Genomic DNA, 23,334 nt, shown 5'->3' with positions numbered 1-23,334 from the left:
TTGAAGACCTGCTGAAGAGGTTAGTCAACCACTGGATCAGGTGTGTTGGAGCACCTGGGAGACAACAAAAACATGCAGGATAGTGGCCCTCCAGGACCCAGATTGGACAGCCCTGTAGTATAGCATTTGAGTCAAACTGATGGCCAGAGAGACCACGGTTTACAGAGCACAAAGACTATATACAAGACTCATCATGCAGCTTTAAGCCAAATTGAGGAAAAACATTGCTACATCAAGAGTTTTTACCATGGAAGCAAAAACAAAAAACAAAGTGTGAAATCTACATCTTACAACCAGTAATTACCATTTCTGCCCCACTAAGAGAAGAAATATGAGTGTTTATATCAGCACATACATGTCTATATATATGTATTGATCGATAATAAAAGATAAGATTTATTGGCAGAATGCAAGTACAGAACCATCAGGTGCTATTGTCTAACCAGATGAAAATTTAAGCAAAAAAGGATTTTTCCCCTGATTAAAAGCACTCTTGAAATGCAGTCTATCAGTGCAGTTCCAGCTTTGTAATCAGTACACAGCTCTTTCAGTGACCTCATTTTGGAGAAAAAAAATAGTCTTCAGCTTGTAAGTCCAGTTAGATTTAAACTTTGCTTCTTCAAACTGGTACATGCTTTTGTTATCTGATTATTTGTATGACGTTGTGATTAACCTGTAGCTGTATGTACATCTCCCGCAGGTATTGATCAAGGCCAGATGACGTATGATGGACAGCACTGGCACGCCACAGAGGGCTGCTTCTGCTGTGCTCGCTGTAAACGGTCTCTGCTGGGCCGGCCTTTCCTGCCCAAACAGGGTCAGATCTTCTGCTCTCGCTCCTGCAGTCTGGGAGAGGAGCCCAACGGCTCGGACTCTTCTGACTCGGCCTTCCAAAGTGCTCGCTCTACCAGAGAGTCCAGACGCAGCACCAAAACGGCAAAGAGCGGAGAGGGAGCAGGTGGGGGGCAGCCTGAGAGGTACTCGGGCGAGGTGGACCCACTGTCTTTACAAATGGACCTTCTTAGTCTCTCCAGCCAAACGCCCAGTTTGACTCGTGATCCGCCCTCCTGGCAGAATCAGGAGCACATGGGTGATGGTTACGGTTACAAGTCCCATTCTGACCCAATAGCCAATCCTACTCCCCTCCAGCTGCTGAGCCAGTGCAACGTCAGGAGTACCTATAACGCCCCCTGCTCAGCACAGAATAGTCAACAGCAGGAACACAGGATGAAGGAGAACGGTGGTTTAAAGCGCCCTCGCATCTCAGCTATGAAGGGCCACTCTCTGAATGAGACGTGGTTCCAGCCGACGGCTCCAGAGGAGTACTACCCCCCCAAACTGAGGACCCAAAAGAGCTTCACCGAGGTCTCCCATTTCTCTCAGCACCACAATAACTTCTCCTCAGACAAGCGCTCTATTAGTTTTCACGGCTTTCAGAGGGACAGAGATGGAGGGGCTCCAACAACCGCCCAAGTGGCTAGAAGCAGAAACCCCATTAATGCACTTAACTTCACTGAACAGCTGACCCCGCTGGAGCAGACCCCGAGAGGTTCCATTGAGTCCTTGGCTTTGTCTAATGCCACAGGTGGGTTGGCTTCTACTCATGGTTAGACCTTTTGATTGAGCTTGTTTTTAGCTTGTTACCTAATTAACAAGTTGTATATTTCCTCTGATTGCAACGCCATCACATCAAACAAAACACAAAGTGAACGTTTTATGCAATTCTTTTCTCTTTTTTTTTCCATTTCAGGTAACTCAGCAGATGGAGGAGGAAAACCTCAGGAGCACCTTTCTCGTTTCTCCATGCCAGATTTGAGCAAAGACTCTGGAGTGAACGTGTCAGAGAAAAGTAACATGGACACCCTCACCTCTTCTGTGCAGTTTCGTAGCTCTGAGTCTATTCACAGTCTGAATGCAGGTCAGTCCTACATGGAGATAAATGTCCCCAGGTCCTCTCAGTACCATGTGCAGTTTTGTGAACCTCCTGGTATGGGGGTTGGTGTGACTCATTTACCCCCTGGCTTCACCTATCAGGAGGAGGATCGGATTAGTCTGGTTAGCAGCGCTAATGCTGCCCGTCTGCCACCCATTAGCGAGCGCAGAGTGAGCGGCGTCGACGGAAGGGGAGCAAACATCCGAGCCGATTCTCAAGAAGAGACTCATCAGAAGCGGCGACACCACCATCACCGCCAGCGAAGATCCCGCCGGTCTCGGTCCGAAAACGCTCTGAACTTGGTGGCCGAGCGACCGGTGAGACCTCAGGAGAGACCACAGCTGCGGGTGCGAGAAGATTATGATTGTTTTCCACCACCAAGAGGCGCCAGGGAGCAGTTTGGGGTCGGAGGAGGGGGAAGATACCAGCCCCAGCTCTTCAGGCAGTGTCCCAGGACCACGTCAGACCTGTGTCTGCAGAACCCAGGGGCCGCCAGACGCACCGGCCTGAGCCAGTACTCCTGGGATGATTATTACGACGATGACTGGTGCTCCACTTGCTCTTCATCGTCCGAATCAGAGGATGAAGGTTACTTCCTGGGCGAGCCCATCCCCAGGCCCATCCAGCTGCGCTACCTCAGCAACCAAGAGCTGGTTCACAAGTTCAACAACACGGGGAATGGAGGACCAAACCGCAGCGGGCAGTTACACACCCGCAAACGCAGAAAAAGCAAGAACTGCATTATCTCTTAACATCTGGACAGTTTCAACAAGCGTGTGTACGTTACCATCCTCCACTACGAACAAAAGGAAACATTTCAGTGTTGATTATCATGATGTTAAGAGTCAGCAGTAAACTGCAGTTAGTAAGCCCTGAAACAGCAAAAAGAGTTAGTATGTTTAATCGTTTTAGTGCTTCATATCTCCTAAGTGTTAAAGCTAACATTTACCGTTTTACCATCATGTGCAATCTCTTTAGGTCCTGACTGCATTTCCACGTTCAAAATGTGTGTACACCACGGCCTGTTTGATCCCGTCTTACATTTTTATTCAGTGTGATCTAGAGATAGGGTATTCTGTACTAATTAAGTTCCTAATATGTACATAGATAAATGAGTTAATAATTTCTCTTAAATTAAAGAAGTCAATGTAAATATGGTTGTAAATGAGGCCTCACATATTTTTATATTTTGTATGGCTAGAATGAGTCGCATATAAAATATCTATAATGTAGAAATAGAACTTAACAAAAACAATGTATGCATGTGTTATTTTTGGCTGACCTGATCCTACATTTGGAATAAAGGCGTGTTTCAGTGAGTTCTGGCATCAGCAGCTGGTGTTTTTCCCTCTAGAGAGCGACAACACATGGGTGATGAAGTGTGCTAAACAGTCCCTTCTCCGTCAGTTTAATGGACAAATGGATGACGATGTGTCGCAGCGGTTGATTAGAATCATCCTCCTCTGCATTGTTGGACGCTAATGGGTGCGGCTGTGTTCCAACACACAAGGGTCCGTTGTCATGGTAACAAATGCCGCTGAAGTCCAGGTTTATTGGATCAGCCTCCACAAGTTGGAAACTGCTTACCAAAAAGTCTGAACATTTGTTATTGAAAGCAGCTGATGGTTAAGTATTGTTTTACTGTGAGGTTAACCAAGACATTCTTTTTCCCATCAGAAAGAGTCAGAGAAATTTAGTAACACATTTTTATTTATCTGGTATGGATTTTAGCCCAGTTAATAACATTTCCATCAGTTTCAGCTGTATTTCTTTTCTGCTACAAAAGCTAACTCGTCACACTGAAATGGGATTAAACATTGCACATGCTCAGAACATGCTTGCGCTGTCACGCTGTTAGTGCTGTGCTTGGTTATTGCCTCCTCTAGTCACTACTGAAGAAGGTGCATTTTACTTCCTAACGCCTCATAGTAGTCAGTATTGTACCTGCAGCAGATCCCAGGATGAGGAAGAAATTGTCATGGAGGAGTCGAGCTAACCGCTAACAGAAGATTTTCAATCATCTGAAACAAGCTACAGCTCAAATGTTTTGTAGCAGTGTGTACAAATGCTATTTTATAAACTTCTACACTGTATAACTTTTGCATTAGACAATTATTTCCATAGATCTTTGTGGTTATTTGCACTGAAGGCTGACCGTGTTAGAACACAGTGCACATTGGTAAATGTTAACCTTACCTGGCTGGCAAAATAAAAACGTGTAAAAAAAAAAATCAACTGATTGACAGTCACTTGTGTCGTGTCAAATGCGGTAAATAAAACAAACAATGACTCTAACTTGGTGATTTTCATTAGTTCATTAATAATCAAAAGGTCCCGTGAGATAAGATATTTCCTGTTAGCATTGCGCCACAGCAGAAAATGTCTGCTATACAAGTTTTACAAAGTCACAATCGGTTACTGGTAAAGTTATTACAATGGCACCAACCTGAGTCGATGACAGAGTTTTATCTGTCATCGTGCTGCAAAAAGACATCTATTGTACAAGATAATTCTACAACATGGTCACCAAAATCCTAATTTGCATTAAAAGCTTGAATCTCTTGAAGATTTTTGAGGTTTAAAAAGTAAAGTAAAAGTAAAGTAAAAAATTATTTGTATAGCAGATTTCAGCAGCAAGGCATTCAAAGTGCTTTAATTTGTTTTAAAATGGATGAAACCCGCTTAAAAAACAGGCTCCAGTCTGATAAGCCATTAATTTGACTCCATAAGAATTTTTTTCCCGTTTCTTCAAACTAATAAATGTCAGACTGCTGTCTGCTGCAGGTAAGATACTGGCTACTCCTAACCTCACCAAAAACTGCCTCTAAAAGCTTTTCAGTTTGTGCAAAACCAGAACTGAATTATATAAAACAACAAACAATGCCTTTTTTTGAATTTTAATGTGGGGAAAAACATGCTTATGATAAACATTTTTTTCTTTGTGTGAGCTAAAGAAGAGATTATTTTGATATGGGGTTCATATAAAAAAAAACATCTTGTTGCTATAGAAGGTGTTTAAATGTGTCAGGAGACCATCCCATTGGTTTTCCAAACTCTCCATGTCCTGTTCCAGGGGGTGGTCGGGGTGTGCGAGCCCATGCCAGCCACCACCAGGATCACCTGCTGTCTGTCACAGACGACCCGTGTGTTTGAGCGTTAACTACTGGCACCGACTGTGCAGCAGGTTGTATTGCTAAGTGTTAAGCAGTGTCATACTGTAAATTGGATTGCCTCTGACGTCCATGTGGTGAGAGGGGATTACTGCCGCTCGCCTCCATAATCCACTCGCAGACTCATCTACCGTATTTGGAGCAAGGTGTGCGGATGCCAATCTGTTGATTAGAGGCAGCAAAGCTCTCATAATTGGCGCATTAATGTGTTTACCTCACTTCATCTCTTTGTACAAGTTGTGTGCGTTCCAGTTTTTCCTTTTTCCCTCAGAGGCACCTGGATGACCCACGAATGTGTGTGTGTGGGGGAAATGTTTAGTTTGGTCGACCTTGATACAAATAAAGCAGCTCTGTTAACATGTGAGCCACATTATGTAGGACTTCTGAATGTTTTCTCTGTTTAGAATCAGCTCCTAACCCTGCGGGTGCCGATTGTCAGTCACTCAGCTCCAACGTGTGTCTTAATCACTGAGGACAAAGTTGCCCTGTAGACAAATGTGCTGCCCTTACATCATCATCAGCCCGTATTAGTTTGTTTCATTATTAGTCTCTTGCCCAAGTGCGTTTATGACTCTCCATGTGTTGAATTAAAAGCAAATGGGGGCAGCACAGCGAGGGGGTGCCACAGATTGCTGCCATATGCTCTTCAGACTGCCATGTTCGAGGCAGAGGACGATGGACCGGTGAGCTAAGTTTTGTGGATGTTTTTAGTGGTTGTGTACATGGGATAATTTAGAGTCACAAGTACCCATGTGTCTTTATACCACAGAGTCAGGTGACTGTGTCAAAATGAGCAGAAATGAAGGGAAATTCTCACTCTCGAAATAGGATTTTTATTATTCTGTGCTCAAACAATAATGTTAAAACATAGGTGCAAAAATGAAACTTAATATGAGGTCCATATTTACAACATAAGAGCGTAAAACAAGTGTATTCCCACAGAAACACAATCATCTTGTCTGCTAATGTTGTCTTATAGCACTTTATCTTTTTTGATTTAGCTCCAAGTGCAGCCGGCTTTCTAAACACGAATACACCAAACTGCATCTTTTTAGATTACAAAAACAAGTTAAGAAGTCTTGTCGTCACCGGTTTGCTAAACCCTGGCAGAACAGTACAGAAGAGACATTGATTCGACAGTTTGTGTCTGTGTTAGAAAAACAAATAAGCAGACGAGGTATGAAAAAAAAAAGATGCAAATGTGCATAAATTCAAAACACACAAAAAAAAATCCCGTTTTTCAACTCATCAAGCTTTGTTTTAGTTTTTTCTAAATGTAGCTTATACATCTTGCCTGAGAATCTAAAAATAAAAAAAATCATCTTCACTGTAAAGCCGGAGAGAATAATCTATCTTAGTCCAGCATTTTGTGTTTCGCGTCTCTTCTGGAATCCACTGCAGTTTCCAGATGCAGCGATTTAAATGTCAGCAACACGTGCACCGTTCAGTGATTCACAGTTTTTAAGAACTTGACTAAGTCTTAAACAACTTTGAATCATCAACTCATGAGGCTTCTGTAGGTCTGCTGGCAGTTTCTGGCACCAAGGCCTGTACGAGGTCCATCAGTCCTGTAGATCGTGCAGCTGGGCCTCCGTTGCTCAGACTTGTCTGTCCAGCTCATCCCTCAGATGTTTTATTGGACTGTGATCCGGAGCATTTCAGGGCCAACTCAGTGGCTGTTGTTGTGCTTTTTAAATCCATTTTGCAGTGTAACCAGAGCATAATCATGCTGGAAAAGTCTGCAGCCATCAGGAAACGTTGTTTCCATGAAGGCGTATGCGTAGGTAGTATAAGTGTAAAGTTTATAAGAAACAGGGTTTTCCAGCAGAACATTACCCTAAACCTCACTGTTCCACCAGCTTGCCCTGTTAGAAGGTATACGAGTGTCACACATTCCTAAGGTGAGCGACGCATTCAGGCAGCCGTTTAAATTATGTAAAAAAGCCAATGTGAACATTCAAACCAGGTCCCCTTTTTATATTTTTCTGCAGTCTGGTTCTGATGTTCAGTGGATACAGATCAGCACGGTCATCCTGACTGACCTGCAGCTGTGCTGCCCAATGCTCAACATACGCTGTGTGTTCTGATGCTTTCTATGAGAAACACTTAAGACGTTTTCATTTATTTCAGCTCCACTTTTCTTTTAAACTGGACTCACCAGTGAGCCTTGACCAACCATGGCCTCTTCATCAGTAGGTTCTGTCACTGGAGATTCGAGGACTCAGCAGTCAAAGTTATACAATCTGAGAAGCTGGTCTGCTCAAATTCTTCAACATACCTCCCCCCTGTCCCTTTCGTTTCATTTCATTCTAACCAGACTGACGAGCTCACAGCTTGTTATCGGATCTTTACATAGAAGTCTGCAATTATTTGTAAGTGCTAATAGCAGCAGCAACTAGCTATACCACTTCCAGTGCCTGGGACACTTCCAAGAATCCTATTTCTGCAGGATTAACCGTGTAAAACTAAACTAGCAGCAATGTAAAGATTTATAAAATAGCATGATCATAATGGCATGGCTGATCGCTGTGTACCTCTGTGTGATGCACAGCTGTCATGAGCTGAAGCCATTAGAAATGTTTTAAGAGACTCTAAAAGGTGTAATTAGCAGTCCTTCTGAGCAGAACAGCTGCAATTTCCAGCTGTGCTCCGAGCAAGCTAAAATAGTCTGATTTTCCACAAACGAAGAAAGCCAAGCGCAGAAGAACCAGCTCGCCTCCCAAAGGCATGCGAGTGGATGTAAAGAGTTTTGTGCTTTTAACCACACACACAGACACACACTGGCCTCGGTGAATCAGAGACATGTGATAAAACTGAGCGAAGACTTCCTGCACACAGCCTCCTCCTGCAGACCCGTCATGTGTGTTCAATTACTAAAACAAGAATGCACAAACACAGCCATCACCATGACGGAAATGTTCCAAGGTTATATGTTGCAGTTTAATAATATTATTCAACAAGTAGGTCTTTTTTTCTGTCTTCATTAGGGTGTGAATTCTTTTGTCCTGACACTGTATGTAAACATGTCTGGTATAATTGCTCTGTAAGACCCAAATCGGCTGAGAAGGTCAGGGGGAAGCAGGGGATTTCCCTCCTCTCTGTGTTTCACGAGGATTTCACCCCTCTGTTAGTCCCACTGTCCTGCGTGACACGTTCTGAGGCGGACGTGTTAATGTCCTGTGACAGCCGCCCTGCTGTCCATCTGTCTCAGCCTCTATATCCAACTTATCGACACGTCTCCTTTGTCAGCAGGCTGAAAATCTTACAGTGAACGATACAAACGGGACTCACGGCATCTTTACTTAGAGCTGCTAACAAGCCTCCTTGGGGACCCTAAATTTGTTCGGAGTACTTCTTTTTCTTTTTCTTTCTTTCAGCCACGCTGACAGAAAATGTTTTTATTGGCTGTGCTTGCTCAGTCTGACTGGTGGCAGAGTGAAAAACGCTGCCAGGTTTGGGTTAATCCGCATATTAAACAGCTCAAGGAGGCACCTTGCCATAAAGAAGAACTGCATGCTGGGCATCTTAATGTTGCCCTGCCAGAGGATCCATCTGGTTCAAGATATCAGCCCCTCCTAAGCCCTTTGACTTATTAACAAGCCCACATCTCAGGAGGGGGGGCCCCCATCTGCATACCACCTGTATGAAATCTCCTCTGCTAATGACATTTAATGCAGAACATCATTACCCTTTGTTTTAGAGATTCCCTTCAGTCTGGTAATTAAACCTTTTCAGTCATTTCCGCTGATTCCCCCACCTCTCCTCATGTGTCTCTGTGTCTCGCAGAGATGATGGATGGACTGACTTGTCTTCTGTGATTCCATCTGTGGGACAAAGTGTCTGTGATCCTGATTTTGGGTGAGAAAAACAATAAAGAAGTATTTTTCAAGAGTTTCCATTAATTATTGTTTGAATATGTTTTTGCTCAAACCTGATGTGCTTTTTGTCTGTTATCACTTGCAGTCAAGTTGGGCTTGAGAGGAGTTAAAGTTTAGTTAGTTAGTTAGCAAGTTACCAGCCAGACATAGATGCAGTCTGAAACATCTGATTTCGCAGCAGCTTTTTCACAAATTAGTGACGTTATAAAGCTTTATTCTTTTCTTTAACACAGCAATTTACAAAATAATAATGATAATAATTATAAGAAATAGCTGCAGGTTTTTATGTACTCTTTCTAAAACAGGCACAGGACTTTTACAGTATATATAGAACAAGTCTGTTGATGGGCTTTCTTGAAATAAAAGTCCTAAAATAATTAAAAATGAAGTAACATAGTAATGTTAAAAAAATAATACATTTAGTGCTCATCTGGGTGGCTGTGGATCAGTGGTTAGCGCAGTTGTCCTCCGAAGAGAGGTTGGAGGTTTGATCAAGACACTGAACCCTTCATTGCCCCCGATTTGCCCCATCGGTGTATGAATGGAGTTTAAAGCACTGATTTAACTCTATAGAATGATTTATTCAGATTAGCCTTGTAGAGATGTAGCAGAGTGCTGTTTGAATGTGTGTGGATGGGTAAACAAGGGGAACAGATTGTGTTGTAAAGCGCTTTGAGTGGTCTGGTTGGCTAGAAAGGTGCTATATAAGTACAGTCCATTTACGATCAACAGCAGTAACACTCTTGCCCTAAACTCACAACATATTGTGAGCTCATCATCTCATCGCCTGGCTTGTGACGTTCAAAGCAGTCAAAGGCTCAAACTGAACCACAAGATTGCAGTAAACTGAAACTATATGTGAACAAAGCAAACAAAATTGTGTCGTCACCACATTTCAATGTACTAGAGTTTAAATGATGCCAACGTGGCCGCTCAGGCTGAATCTTCTGGTGCAGGGTGTTTGCAGATAGTTTTAATTAAACATTTCATGTCTGGTAACAAGAACACGTCTGTGCAAAGCTCGACCTGCCGGAGGAGTCTCACTGACCCCAGAAGCTGCTGACCAGCGTCAGGAGGATGAAATGCTGAACTCCCCTGACAGCTGCTCCTCATTCTCCTCCACTTACTCAGAGCAGAAGGTCTTCAGACACAATGGCACAATTCAATCAGCAGTCATTTTGGCGCAGCGCGCCTGCTAACTGACTCGGTGTCATTTCATTAGTTAATTTACATGCTTACGCGGAGCAGCGTGTGTCAGCCCATACACGTGGAAGACAGTGACTCACTTCATGTGCAGCACATTTTAAACATGCTCACTCCTCGTTGATTTGCAAAGCTGTCTGTGAGCTCAGTGTTGCCAGGCAGACAGACACAACAAACCAAAGGCCTTCACTTTTTAATGAGAGAGAATTGGCATTTCTGTTTGAGTTTCAGGTAATGACATGAAAACCCTTCAGGCTGTTAGACAGATGCTACTGTCCTTTGGGTTTTCCAGAAGACACATAATTATCGGTAAAACGCAGACAGGCCAACAGATACAGAGCTGATCTGTTGTGCAGAAACACATAAAGAAGACAATATCAAATGTAGGCGTAGAAAATGGTACAGAAAAACTGTTAGAATACAGTAACGAGACTGAAAATCCTATCTTTCGAATCAAAGAAGTGTTTGACGAGTTTTTAATTTGATCACCATGGAAAAGACTCATACTTTCCTCTCCACTAGTGATCATCAAATCATCAACTGTTGGCCCATGGGCCATTTCCAACCCGCAGGTCTGAATGTTTGGTTCGATGTTTAGATTCATTAAAGCTGCAGTTTTCCAGGCAAACCTTGCGTTCAAGACTCTTGGAGTTGACATTTCTTTCTTCCCTGACCATGAATGAAAGTGTTATATTCCTGTTTCCTACAAACATTTCTCATCAATACACACACACATGTTTGTATTTTATATCCTTATTCAGACATTTTATTGACTTAGATTCATTTCTGTGGCATAATCGCAGACACTAAATGTCATTTTAACCATTACCAGCACATGTATAACCCTAACCCTGGTCTAAACTCCATTCACACCTTAGCCTTTACCCTTATTTACCCTTATCCCTAACCCAGAAATGATGTTTCACCCTATTAGGACAAGGATTTAGGTCACATACAGGTTCTGACAGGGTAGGAGGTTATAGCAGGAAAGATCCTAAAAAGGTAATAAACCCCAAGCGCTCACACACTCACACATACAGACAGACACAGATGTCAAAGCTAATCTGTAGCATATTGTGCAACTATGTCTCCAGAATTACATGTCATTTCTCAATGAGCTGCCCATTAATTTGACAAGAACGTTAACACTGAATACGACACAAAAGTGTCTGAATTATTTTAACATATGCTACTAAGCATGCTAATTAGGCCTAAATCTTTCAAAGAAAGATCAAATTTTCTTGGTGACCTTTGACCTACACCAAGCAGCAGCAGAAATATATATATAATGAACCGTTTCCAGCTCTGAGCAGTGATGTAGGTTAGTAGCACCATCTGCTGAGACACAGCAGTACTGCCTTGCTGATGAGCATATGAGCCTTTCACAAATGCAAAACAGAACCTGGATGACGAGTTTAAAGAACACAGGGGGTCGAATGCGACACTGTTGGGAGCATTTACTGTCACGGATGAAGCATTTCTATCCTAATGTGGGTTTCTTCCAAGATGATAACACCCAGATGTGTCGGGCTCCAGTGGTTACATGAAGGGTCTGATGAGACAGTGAGGTGGATCATACCTTAAAGCAGGGCCAAAATTAAAAACTTGGTCCTCGCCAAGGGACAATTTTAATCAATTTTTCATTGAAAAAATACATAAATTAACCCTGGGTTTAGAAGTCATATGTCAAATCATTTGCATAGAAACATCAAACACATTTTACACAGTTACATATGATTTAGAATTAAGAGAAAACATAATTTAGATCAAACTTAAAAAGATTTTAGCATTCACCTTCTAATGAATTTTTCACCATTGTAGCAGCCTAAAAGCCATCAGAAAAACTCTGATCAAACAGCTACTAACATTTAACTTTGAAACAAGACGAAAATACAGAAAAAGATGGCGTACGTTAAAGCAGACTCATTGTTACTCTGATGCATATTAAGTCAAGTCAGATGTCCAATATCATTTCTTGGCTGCAAGTTTATCAACAAGAGATTGATCGCTCCCGTTTGATGTTCTCTGTTGCCCCAAAATCAAAGACTGCTGAGAAATTGTCTTGGCTTCAAAGCCACGGTCACAGGAAGACGTAACTAAATAGGCTCAGTTTTTTAAGCAAAATGAGAAGCAATAAAGACTGGATCAGTCCCCAAACTGCAGGGACAGATCTAATGAAATTTAAATGTTATCTTGGGGGCCAGATAAAATGTTACCAATGGCCGGATCTGGCCCACGGGCCTTGAGTTTGACACGTGTGCCTTAAAGCCATTTGCCAAACGACTTCACTGCAGCAATCATAATAACAAAGGATGAAGACTTTTACACTTTTCTCTGTGCTCGATGATAGATGCCACGGCCGATAAGGTATTTGGTAGAACATGACTTCAGAAATGCTCCAACAAAAATTCTGCTCCATTATAAGAAACCCTCGAAGAATGCTCCGTTCCTTTTGAGTTCAATCAGAAACAGAAAGGTGACAAATGAAACAGGAAAGGAACAGCTGGGTTGTCGTGAGACTTTGTGGGACAGCGTCCATTAATTTTATTTCTTCCAGTCATCCCAGCAACAGGCTGCAGAGTCCAAAGGGAGCAGTGGATGATTTATTGCTGGAAGGCAGGAGGTAGGAAATGACTGACCTCTCAGGGACAAACATGTTGCAGATGCAGGTGCAGTTGTTCCAACACCAGCAGCTCCTTGTTGTGTGATAACTCAGAGCCGCTGATCTGGAACCAGCTGCCTGTCGCGAAGCTGGACGCGACTCTGTTATTAATAATGTTGAGTGAAATTATTAGCTTCAAACTGATGTTAATTACAGCCTTGGGTGCACAGAGAAGAGAAAAACAATCCAAACTTTGTATATATGTATATATTTTTTTAACTTGACATCGTAAAAAGGTTCAAGAGCTTCTTTCAGTTTTCCACAAAACTTCAGATTCCATCAAATTCAACAGAAAAGCGTTGATATTTTAGAATTTTCATTTTCTGAGGAAGACAGTCAGTGGTATTGGTGTAAACATTAAAGGCCTAGCATTCGTTAAAGGAATCCATATCACCTGTCACCTTCTGATGCCAGAGTTTTAGATGAAGATTGTTTTGTGTTACAGCCGTTTTGGCCAAAAGTTAAAATAAGGACTTTATGTGCAAGATGTCCTGCTCAGAGGATGTGATGGGAATGACTCTCAGCTACCGCCACATCAAATTTAAGGTCAGTATCTGAAAAACTAACTGCTTTATAGCCATTTTTGTTGGGGGTTTTTAAGGTCAGTTAGCTGCGGCAGCCCTCTTGAATTGGGTTAACTCCAAAAGTTAATCAGTTGTGGAGGAACGCTTTCACTTTCTGAGAGTTTTATTAAAATTTCTCCAGAGGTTCATGGGATATTCTGGTAACACCCAGATACACACGCGCACACACACACAAAAACATTGTTGCTCTTCTTTCAGTAGCAGTCAATAAATAATCTGGATTGTTCAAGTCAAAAACATTTTTAATGATTCATGTACTTTAATTGTATGCATTAATATTAAAAAAGCAGCTTTTGATTTTTCTAGTTATTTGTCATTTTAGCAGTTTTAAAGCAATAGTTCAGATTTTTTGAAGTGGGTTTCTGTGGAAAGCTGATGAACCATCAGCACATTGAACAACCTCCGTTCAGAAGAAAATAGAGTTTAATTCTGACCAAACTATGAATTGATGGAGTGAAAAAAAAATCTCTACAATAAAAATTTGACCCAAATCCTTCCTGGAACAGAGGAATCCTCCATTTTGAGTGTATTTTTCCTCTCATTTAAAGTTTGTCCCACTGTGGGAACACTGCTTCACAGCCTGGTCTCAGCTCTCTTTTCCTCCGAGAAGGATTTCCCACAGACAGTGATGGCTTTAAACTCCTCGGAGATCTCCAGCAGGGTCTTGCCTTTAGTCTCAGGCAGAACGAAGAAGGTATAAAGGCTGCCCAGCAGGCACACGCAGCTGAACAGCATAAAGCAGTAAGAATCAAGAGCATTCTGTGGGAAGAAATTAGATTACAAATTGTGAAACTCAGATTGACGTTGACAGTGTGACACTCATTTTCTAAGCAGATTAAAACGCGTTGCCTGTTCACACACAATGAGGAAGGGAAAGATTAGACCCAGCACTGCTTCCATGAACCAGCGCTGCAGCCCCATGAGCACAAACGCTGCCAGGCGATCGGACTGGATGAAGAGCTCACTGTTGAGTGTCGCTGTGACTGCTCCTGCAAAACGCAAGAACGGTCTTGAATGATATATGTTACATATTCCTGTATTTTTTCTGAACAAAAAAAAGCAGCTGTAAGGAACATACCGGGCCCTCCACGAAAAAAGATGATGAAGAGGATGATCAGAACCGCAGTAATATATGAAACCCAATTGCCTAAATGCTGCAGGAATGACAATTCATAGTTAAAGTTAGCTCTGTTGTACAATTGTATGTTCTTACTGACAAAACAGGGACAGTAAAACCACAATTTTGAAAAAGCTGGGATGTGATGTAAAATGTAAATAGAAACAGAATTTGCAAATATAACGTGTTGCCAGTTAATTTAATTAACTGCAAAATGCTCTTCCAGCTATTTCTTATTTGTACCACTTATATTTACAGCATTTGTTTAGATGTCTTTCTGACATCAAACTCAAAATAACCTTATTTGTTTCTAAAAAATGGAAAAATTTCTTAGTTTAAACATTTGATATATTTATTATGGTCCATTAAGAATATAACATAGAGTTATGAGATAAGCAAATTATTGTATTCTTTTATTTATTTATTTGCATTTAAACAGCTTCCCAACTTTGTCAGAATAACAGTTGTATATTAAACTGATTTTTCAATAGTTTTTTTTAAAAAAAAAAGAGGTATGCTTTTAGCCTAAAGAATGAAACTGTGCTGTACTTTCACACAGTATGTTATTTATAAGAATGGACTAAAGAAAATGCCTCCAAACCATCATTCATCTGGCCAAAAATGTGACTACATGAGTCATAAAAACCTCTACTTCACCGAAATATGTTTACATTCACTGTAGAGTTTTTTAAAATTCTTTCTTCTCCTGCTTACCTTCAGGTTGAGAGTGATGGTGACCAACACCCAGGATGCAGACATGACACCATAGCCTCCCCAGAACAACGGCCTCCTCCCTGTGCGCTCAATCAGAAGACCCTGGTAGAAAGGAACGGATATCTGTAAACACATACACTGATACGCCCCTGAGGAGCCTCTGGTCAAGTCTTTCTCTCTCTATCGTGGAAATGTGGCACAACTGCTAAACACTAATGAGAATATAAGTGAACGCCATGCCGTCAAGGCGCAGACTGCAGGATTGGCTCACACAGACGATGGAGGTGAGGATTTCAGATACTCCAAGACCAAGAGTGACATAGCGGATCTTGTCCTTTGGTATGCCCGCCTTCAGGAAGATGTCGAACGAGAAGGTGCCGATCTGTGGGGGAGGAAGGTACCAAAAGATGCTGTGAAGATGCAACAATAAAATCTTTTTTGTCCACCAGTTTATCCAGCTACAGCGACGCTAACTGTGCTCTAATGCAAAGGTCGGATTGTCACATATTTTGTCCTGCCTGATCATATTCTGAAACTTGGAGATTAGCCCTATGCATCAGTTTTTAACGCCTTTTACTTTTGATGCGCAGTGAATTGCTCTGCTCCACATTATTGAGTAACTTTATCCAGCATTTGATGCATCACTTGCACCAATCATAACTAATGAAACCAAATGTTCTTTAACAATTATCATACAGCAACAAGTAAAACTGAGTAATATAAAGAGATCAAAGGAGAGTTGTGGAGTTTTCACCCGAATAGAAGAATAAAACTAACTTGATGCAACTAGGATTGTTGCTTTTAACTTGTGTTTTCTTTCATTTTGTCTTTACTTTGGCTTTTCTTTGCTCTACAACCGAACTTCAGTATGACAGATTAAACATAGTAGGTTAGAGTTATTGCCATGATGACACGTGCCACAAGTTTGATGTTACTAGTTTGGAGGACCATTCATGCAGAAACACTAACACTTTAAGAGATTTCATGAAAAAACAATATGGCTGATTCCTGACCAAAGGTTGTGACGTTCTGAGAAGGAACAGGTAGCTGTGCAAGTTTACAGCATCAGTCAAACACTTTTAATGAATGTACCCATTCTAATACATGCTTGGGTGCGAAAACACTGTGGTGTGAAACGTAACTTTACCATCCAATACAACACTGCAACACAACATGATGCCACACAGCAAAACATAACATTGTGATCCAACACAATACGGTATGACCGTACTCAGGCACAGAAAGCATTTTGTGTCGTATGGATGTCTGAGCTCGGGTCCGACCTCACCGCGGCCATGCCTGACAGCTGGTTGCAGCTGTAGATGGTGGACATGGTGATGAGCTGCCATCGGGCGGTCCTGTCCCTCAGCAGCTGCAGGGGGCTCTTTGGGGGAGCCGATTCAAGAGCCACCTGCTCGGTCAGCATCTCGTCCATTTCCTGTTTGTACTCACCATTGCCCCACAGACGCTGGAGTGCTGGGTGAGGGGGTGGGGTAGAGGACATTGAATAAGCAAAGGTTTTGCAGTTGCTTCCATGAACTGGATAGACACTGACCTTTCTTGCACGCCTTATCGTCTCCTTTCTCTATGAATAAATATCTTGGCGCCTCGGGCAGAAAAGGGAGCGCTATCACCTGGACCGCTGAGAAGCACGCAGGAACGCAGAGAAGAACGTTCCACAGGTCTTGGCGACCAAGTATCTCACTGGAAAACAAGATTTTGAGGTGCGGTGTTTGGCCGTTGTCTCGCTGTGATTCTGCAACAATTCCTCAGACCGTCAATCAATGTTTACCTTAATCCGAAACACTGGCCAGTGAGTTTACCAAATGAAATAAAAGTGACAAAGGTCAGAGTCACTGGCCCTCTAATCTTTCTGGGTGACATCTCCACCAGATACATTAAATGGACGCTCTGACCCAAACCTGCAGCACAAGTTACCAAACGTCTTCAGGGGCAGCGATAACACCTCTTCATCCACAGTTAAGGAGGAGAAGAAAAACAGGATGACTTTGCACAAACTGTGCAGGGAAGCAGCAGCTTACCTGATGAGTAACCAAACAGGATCCTTCCAACAATAATCATTTCAAAGGATTTGGCCTGTTTGCTCATGAGCATGATCCCTGCACCGATGATGGAGATGAAGCTGTTGCACATCATTGCCCTTTTTCTGGCGAAGGAACTCACACTTTAGTTTTTTAAATTTTCATGAACCAAGTGATCTGTACAAATGCCCCCAGGTTTACACCTCCCCATGCGCACCTTCCGAGCCTCCGTGATAAGAATTTAACGCTGACGGCACCAAGGAGTCCACCGATAGCATACATGGAGACGATGAGGGACCATATCATGGTGACCGTCTGTGGAGGTGGAGGCTTGTCATATCTGTCGCACCAGCTACTGTTGATGAAGCTCTGAATGTACTGCACAGATGGGTTTAAACAACAGGTTTTGCCCGGTTAAAAAGAAACAAAAAAAACAAAACAAACAACAACAAGAAAATGAGGAGAACTTGATAAAGTGATTTGTCTCACAGGTGATGGTGAACTCAGTTCTGTAATGTGGTAACCAGACTGAAAGCTTCCTCCGATTCCCAAAATGATGATGAGGAACAGAGCGTTGCCTTGAGTCTGAGGTGCAGACCGAAAAAAAAAAAACAGAAATATGAGTCACATGACTCTTTCTTTCTTTAAATTTGCTGTTTAGTGCACATTTAGTGACAGCAAACAGAACTGGAGACGAGGAGGAACTCGTCACCGTCTGATGGTCTTTGACGGCGATGCTTAGCGGAGCAGAGATTTTGTGTAACTGTGGCTTTTTTCCCCTGATCATTCACAGTCAGGATCTGAGTAACATGTTGTCCTGACAGACAAACAGTTGTGTGCTTTTAAAGTTGTAGATGAGTTGCGAAAGAACATGCAGAGGAAACAGTGGCTCCGAATAAACAAAACTGCATTTCCAATAGATCTGAGCTTTAGATAGCATACGTCTTTTTTAAATGTACACAATGTGGGTACTGGATTAGATAAATATAGGTTAATTTATTCAAAACTCTCCTTTTATACTTATTTTAAACTAATCTAAAACTACAGTCATTTGATTCTTAAGCTCTACATGTTTCAAGTGAGAGTTTGGAGAATAACCAACAGAGTGCAATGACTCAGCCAAAACTGTAGTTTAAATGACTCACTATAAAACAGCAGTGACTGACTAAAATAGACTGCCTTCACTGAAACAAGTTAAGTTGTCCTTATATTCAATAAATGATGCATCATTAAGCAAATAAAATCCCAAAACAAAATTGGTATAAATCAGTAAAAGCCTACCAGGTGCTGAAACAAGGTTTCCATTCTCTCCTTTTTTTGTTTTGTTTTTTACTGGTTTGAACCTTGTAGTACAAACGGTGAGACTACATGTACTCTGTTAAAAGCCTCAGTCTGGTTATCATTAACTTTTCAGAGTGAAAAAAAAAAAAAAATCTGTTAGCACAAACCCACCACTGATGTTACTGTACAAACCTCCTTCGATCACCCACTTACAGCTCGGATGAATTGCAACAAAAACAGAAAAAAAGACGAGGTGATTTGAATATAACAAAATGTGAGTCATTTGGATGAGAAATGATTAGAAATAAAACCAAAACTGTGTCTTATTTCAGATGATGGCACATCATATGTATAACACTGCAAGTATTACCATGTTAAATTTATTACACAACTACAGTGGTTTAAACTGCGTTTTCCGCCGCTTCACCAATGTCCCAGAATGATCAAGATTATAATGATGATCAGCCAACAACAGAGACAAGTTGTGAGCATGAAACAACGTAAACATAAGGTGAAATAGTGCACAAGTTTGTGCACTTTAGATCTCATTTTAACATTAAAATAATAATTAAAAAATACACAAGAAAAAAAAGGAAGTTTACTAAAGTTTCTTGCTTATATTTCATTCAACATAATAAAAATCTGGCAAAATGTCAATGTACTGGATTTGGAGAACTGGTCTGAAATTGTTTGCTCTTTTAAAATTAATTGCTGAGTGGGTTTAAACTTGTGGACTTAATAAAGTTGAGCCTTTTGTTGTTTCTTTGGTTTTGTAACCTAAAATTTAACATATTAGGCATGTCTATTGGAGATAATATATTCATAAATAAAAAAAAAATTAAAAAGGCAAACTACTAGAATGTAGATAGATTATGAATGTGCAAAGAATGAGGTTTTTAGACAATTAGACAAGGAGTTTGTTAGGTTTTATTTGCATTTATTTATTTTTATATATAATACTGTAAAATATTTACTGAAATGAGTTTTGAACACAGTAGCTAACGTTGTACAGCGCATGGTTATAAATCTTTAAATACATAATCTTTAGTTTGAACAGAGGTGCTGTTCCTGTTTGTGTCCAGCAGGGGGCGGTGTGTCTGAGTTCCGTGTCTACTTCTCAGGCGGCGCTCCGGCGGAAGCAACACTCTGGTGTTTTCCGTAGTCATCGTTGACTAGCTGCTACCAGCGAAGAGTACACTAGGTCCACACAAAGGAAGCTTTTGGTTCGTGTTATCTGTCTTGCGTTAACAAAAATGCCACTGGAGAATCTAGAAGAAGAGGGTTTGCCCAAGAACCCGGATCTGAGGATAGCTCAGCTGAAGTTTCTGCTGACGATGGACGGTCACCGACAGGATGCTAAAGTGAAGACTGAGCTCATGGACGCTATCAAAGCTAACAGTGAGTTAGCCTGTTTTCACCAGACTTCTCTTTACACACACAAACCCAGCGGTGTATATGTGTTTGTCTGTGTTAGGTAGACTGCGGGTAAATCTTTGCAACATAAATGCTAAAATGATAAAAGCTCAGGTTTTGAATGAACGGCTTCGCGAAATATTAGCCTGCTAGCTAACACTATTAGCAAGCGTTAACCAGCAAACGAACCTCCAGGAGCTGCTAACGTGGATAGGCTTTATATTTGTAAGGTCTCTTGTATTTTACTTTGTCAACGTGACTTATCTTTTAGGTTTTGTCGAGAAATAAGTTATTCGTTTTGCTCAAACCTTGAAAATAACGTTATGTTCAATCTTATCGCGAGATCTCAGGCTCGGCATGTTAAAGATCATTCTCAGCTGCTACCATAACAAGTTAAAGCTCAATTTATGTAAGATTTACTGAATTGTAGCCATTTTTTTCTACGTTTTTGTAAGCTCAGATGGCGGCCATCTTGAACTGTGGTGACTAAAACTTAATTGCAGATGCTGTTTAATTATGACTTTCTTAAAGTTTTCCTAAAATCTGTCCAGCAGTTAATGAGATATACTGCTAACAGACACGCAAAAACATTATCACCTGCCTTTCGCTGACTGGCAGGAAATAGTTACCTACCTGACACCTCTCTCTGTTGGCGTAGAAGTAGTTTTCTGGGTATGGTTTAGCAGTATTTAGTATCCTGTGTTTTATGTTTGTGTTTCAGATATGGCACCGTATTACGAGGGTCTGTGCAAAGAGCTGAAGTGGCAGCTGGACGCCGAGCTGCTGAGTAAAATGAAGAAGGCCAACGAGGAGGAGCTGAAGCGCCTGGATGATGTGCTGGAGGACGCCGAGAAGAACCTGGGAGAGAGCGAGATACGGGATGTGATGATGGCCAAAGCTGAATATTTAATCCGGATTGGGGATAAGGTGGGACATCAACAAATATGCACTGTTTGTGAATTACTAGCTTGAACAATGTTAAATCTTCACGTCTACCTTAAAATCCTTCACTCTTTTTAGAGCAGGCCTGTTCTTAATTTTGATTTGTGTGTACATATATATGGATTGATCGTTGTCTCTTGTAATGATCTTGTTTGTTCTGTGTAGGAGGGTGCGCTAACAGCCTTCAGAAAAACTTATGACAAAACGGTGGCACTGGGTCACCGGTTAGACATCGTCTTCTACCTGCTGAGGATTGGCCTCTTCTACATGGACAGTGACCTCATCACACGCAACTCCGAGAAAGCCAAGAGGTATGTTCTTCTACATCTTTGCTCTGAAACATTATTTAAAAGTTTCTGTCATCATTTTTCTTCAACTAAACAGTTTCAATTTTTCCTCCACAGCCTCATTGAGGAGGGCGGTGACTGGGACCGGAGGAACCGTCTGAAGGTTTACCAGGGTCTTTACTGCGTGGCCATCAGGGACTTCAAGCAGGCTGCTGAGCTCTTCCTTGACACAGTCTCTACTTTCACCTCCTATGAGCTCATGGACTACAAAACCTTTGTTACTTACACCGTCTATGTCTGCATGATCGCCCTGAAGAGGCCCGACCTCCGTGAGAAGGTAAGAGAAGGACACACAAGATGCTGACGTTTTGTTTTAGAAAAAACATACATGTTGAATGTATTTTTCTGCAGGTGATAAAGGGAGCAGAGATCCTGGAGGTGCTTCACAGCCTGCCTGCTGTCCGCCAGTATCTTTTCTCGCTCTACGAGTGCCGTTACTCCGTCTTCTTCCAGTCGCTGGGTGAGCTGGTCTTTTGTTATCCTGGAGACTAATTGATCACCTCTTTTGGACGAGGTTCACTTGTTGTGTGTGTGTGTGTGTGTTTAATGCTAACATATGCTGCTGTTGTGTGACTTCCTGACGTGGACTTGTGCGTTCCAGCCATGGTGGAGCAGGAGATGAAGAAAGACTGGCTGTTTGCCCCACACTACCGCCACTATGTGAGGGAGATGAGAATCCAGGCCTACAGCCAGCTGCTGGAGTCGTACCGCTCGCTCACGCTGGGATACATGGCTGAGGCCTTCGGTGTCAGCACAGAGTTCATTGACCAGTGAGTTTTTGAACCGTTTACCACTAATTTAAATGTTATTTGTCATTCAGCACCAGTGGAGCCAATATGGTATAAATCCTAAACATGCAATGGCTCAGAGCATTTATTAAACAATAGAGAAGTAAAGTTGGTGGAAGAGCTGCACAGACACACATTTTGCTACACTGGGAGTAAATGGCTTTTGCAGCCATTTTGAAGTGGAGTTTGTGTAAAAGTAATGAACATATTAAGATCCTATCTGTTGTAGACGGCTATTTGAACAACCTCAGTTTGATAGAGTCCGAACAGCCAAGAGGAAAGTAGACAGATGCCATTTTAAGTTCTTATCTTCTAAATTTGATGGTGGTTTATGTGAACGCTGTTTGTTTATATAGAACAAGGATTTAGGATTGTTTTTGGGAGGTAGCACTCCAGGTGCAGACTTGAATCTCCTCTGGAAGGAATATTGCAATAATTCTGTCAAAATGCTTGTGTGATGCAAGGTTAGCAGTGGTATAAAAGCTAAAATGATGACATTTGCACAAACTCCAATGAAATTTTAAACATTCAAGTAGTTTTAAAACAGCAAAATTCGTTGTGGGAGTGGGGCAGCTTGGACCGGCTCGTCATTACGATCTGAGTGAACCCAAAACGTCTCCAACATTTACAGTTTCATACCAGTTCAAGCAAACGTCAGAAAATTAAACTTTTACACCACTATCTGTTTTGCATTAGGGTTATTTAGGCAGAAATAATTTGAAACTTATTACACCATTGTGCATACCTCATACCCACCCAGTTTGCCTAAATGGTCATTTTTGTTCTCAAATTGCAAAGACTCCTTGTGTTCATGTTAGGGTTTTAGGAACCAGAACTCAACCAAATCTTTTCTTTTTCCCCAGGGAACTGTCCCGGTTCATAGCTGCTGGCCGTCTGCACTGTAAAATTGATAAAGTTAATGAGATCGTGGAAACCAACAGGTAACGCTTTCATACCTAAACGCTCCAAGTCGTCAATAATCTCCAAAATAAAAAGAATGAAGTCCAAATTCTTGTTCTGTTCCCTTTTGCAGACCCGATAGTAAAAACTGGCAGTACCAGGAAACCATCAAAAAGGGCGACTTGCTGCTCAACAGAGTCCAGAAGTTGTCAAGAGTCATCAACATGTAACCTCAGCGGCCATCTTTGCTACAGTGAGACGTGCGTTTTTCTGCTTTGCTCACCCAAACCTTTTGTCTGATAAAGTGACTCTTATATTGTGTATATAATAAAACCTGTTTAACTAAAACCACTTTTTCTT

At 41.7% G+C, this 23,334-nt stretch overlaps 3 protein-coding genes across 6 annotated transcripts in view; 2 read left to right on the top strand and 1 right to left on the bottom strand.

The window, feature by feature from the left end:
* Positions 1–4,164, top strand: part of prickle2b (prickle homolog 2b) — a 99,932-nt gene extending 95,768 nt beyond the window's left edge. For all 4 annotated transcript variants that reach the window (XM_017429987.3, XM_025009025.2, XM_017429989.3 and 1 more), the window contains 2 exons: positions 701–1,585; positions 1,751–4,164. In XM_017429987.3, the coding sequence (XP_017285476.1) occupies positions 701–1,585; positions 1,751–2,685 (1,820 nt within the window). In that variant the 3' untranslated portion in view covers positions 2,686–4,164. The remainder of the gene's footprint in view (positions 1–700; positions 1,586–1,750) is intronic.
* Positions 4,165–13,551: 9,387 nt separating this feature from the next.
* slc2a9l1 (solute carrier family 2 member 9, like 1) lies at positions 13,552–19,220 on the bottom strand. Its single transcript, XM_017429958.3, has 12 exons — positions 18,585–19,220; positions 17,793–17,888; positions 17,521–17,681; positions 17,304–17,428; positions 17,054–17,183; positions 16,817–16,965; positions 16,550–16,737; positions 15,533–15,643; positions 15,262–15,363; positions 14,509–14,584; positions 14,292–14,419; positions 13,552–14,189 (listed from the first exon to the last, which is right to left on the bottom strand). The coding sequence occupies exons 1-12, from the start codon at positions 18,606–18,608 to the stop codon at positions 14,004–14,006; spliced, it is 1,476 nt and encodes a 491-aa protein (XP_017285447.1). The 5' UTR covers positions 18,609–19,220; the 3' UTR covers positions 13,552–14,003.
* Positions 19,221–19,716: 496 nt separating this feature from the next.
* On the top strand, positions 19,717–23,322 carry psmd6 (proteasome 26S subunit, non-ATPase 6). The gene is made up of 8 exons (XM_017429949.3): positions 19,717–19,982; positions 20,719–20,924; positions 21,105–21,250; positions 21,344–21,563; positions 21,638–21,746; positions 21,888–22,056; positions 22,938–23,015; positions 23,108–23,322. Exons 1-8 carry the CDS (start codon positions 19,838–19,840, stop codon positions 23,202–23,204), a joined length of 1,170 nt encoding a protein of 389 aa, XP_017285438.1. The 5' UTR covers positions 19,717–19,837; the 3' UTR covers positions 23,205–23,322.
* Positions 23,323–23,334: the final 12 nt, after the last annotated feature.

Source organism: Kryptolebias marmoratus, linkage group LG4 (genome assembly GCF_001649575.2).
Source record: "Kryptolebias marmoratus isolate JLee-2015 linkage group LG4, ASM164957v2, whole genome shotgun sequence".
Lineage (NCBI taxonomy): Eukaryota > Metazoa > Chordata > Actinopteri > Cyprinodontiformes > Rivulidae > Kryptolebias > Kryptolebias marmoratus.
Note: the sequence above shows the minus strand (reverse complement) of the source record. Positions and strands in the feature narration are given on the sequence as shown.

What these genes read in the sequence shown, in the direction of transcription:
- slc2a9l1 (XM_017429958.3), bottom strand. Translation starts at nt 18,608, where the DNA reads ATGGAAACCTTGTTTCAGCACCTG. An exon ending in CCTGTTTGGTTACTCATCAG is followed by an intron (nt 17,184 to 17,303) that starts GTAAGCTGCTGC and finishes CTTGTGCTGCAG; the next exon opens with GTTTGGGTCAGAGCGTCCAT. An exon ending in GGCCAGTGTTTCGGATTAAG is followed by an intron (nt 16,966 to 17,053) that starts GTAAACATTGAT and finishes CTTGTTTTCCAG; the next exon opens with TGAGATACTTGGTCGCCAAG.
- psmd6 (XM_017429949.3), top strand. Translation starts at nt 19,838, where the DNA reads ATGCCACTGGAGAATCTAGAAGAAGAGGGTTTGCCCAAGAACCCGGAT. An exon ending in AACTCCGAGAAAGCCAAGAG is followed by an intron (nt 21,251 to 21,343) that starts GTATGTTCTTCT and finishes TTTCCTCCACAG; the next exon opens with CCTCATTGAGGAGGGCGGTG. An exon ending in GAGATCGTGGAAACCAACAG is followed by an intron (nt 23,016 to 23,107) that starts GTAACGCTTTCA and finishes TCCCTTTTGCAG; the next exon opens with ACCCGATAGTAAAAACTGGC.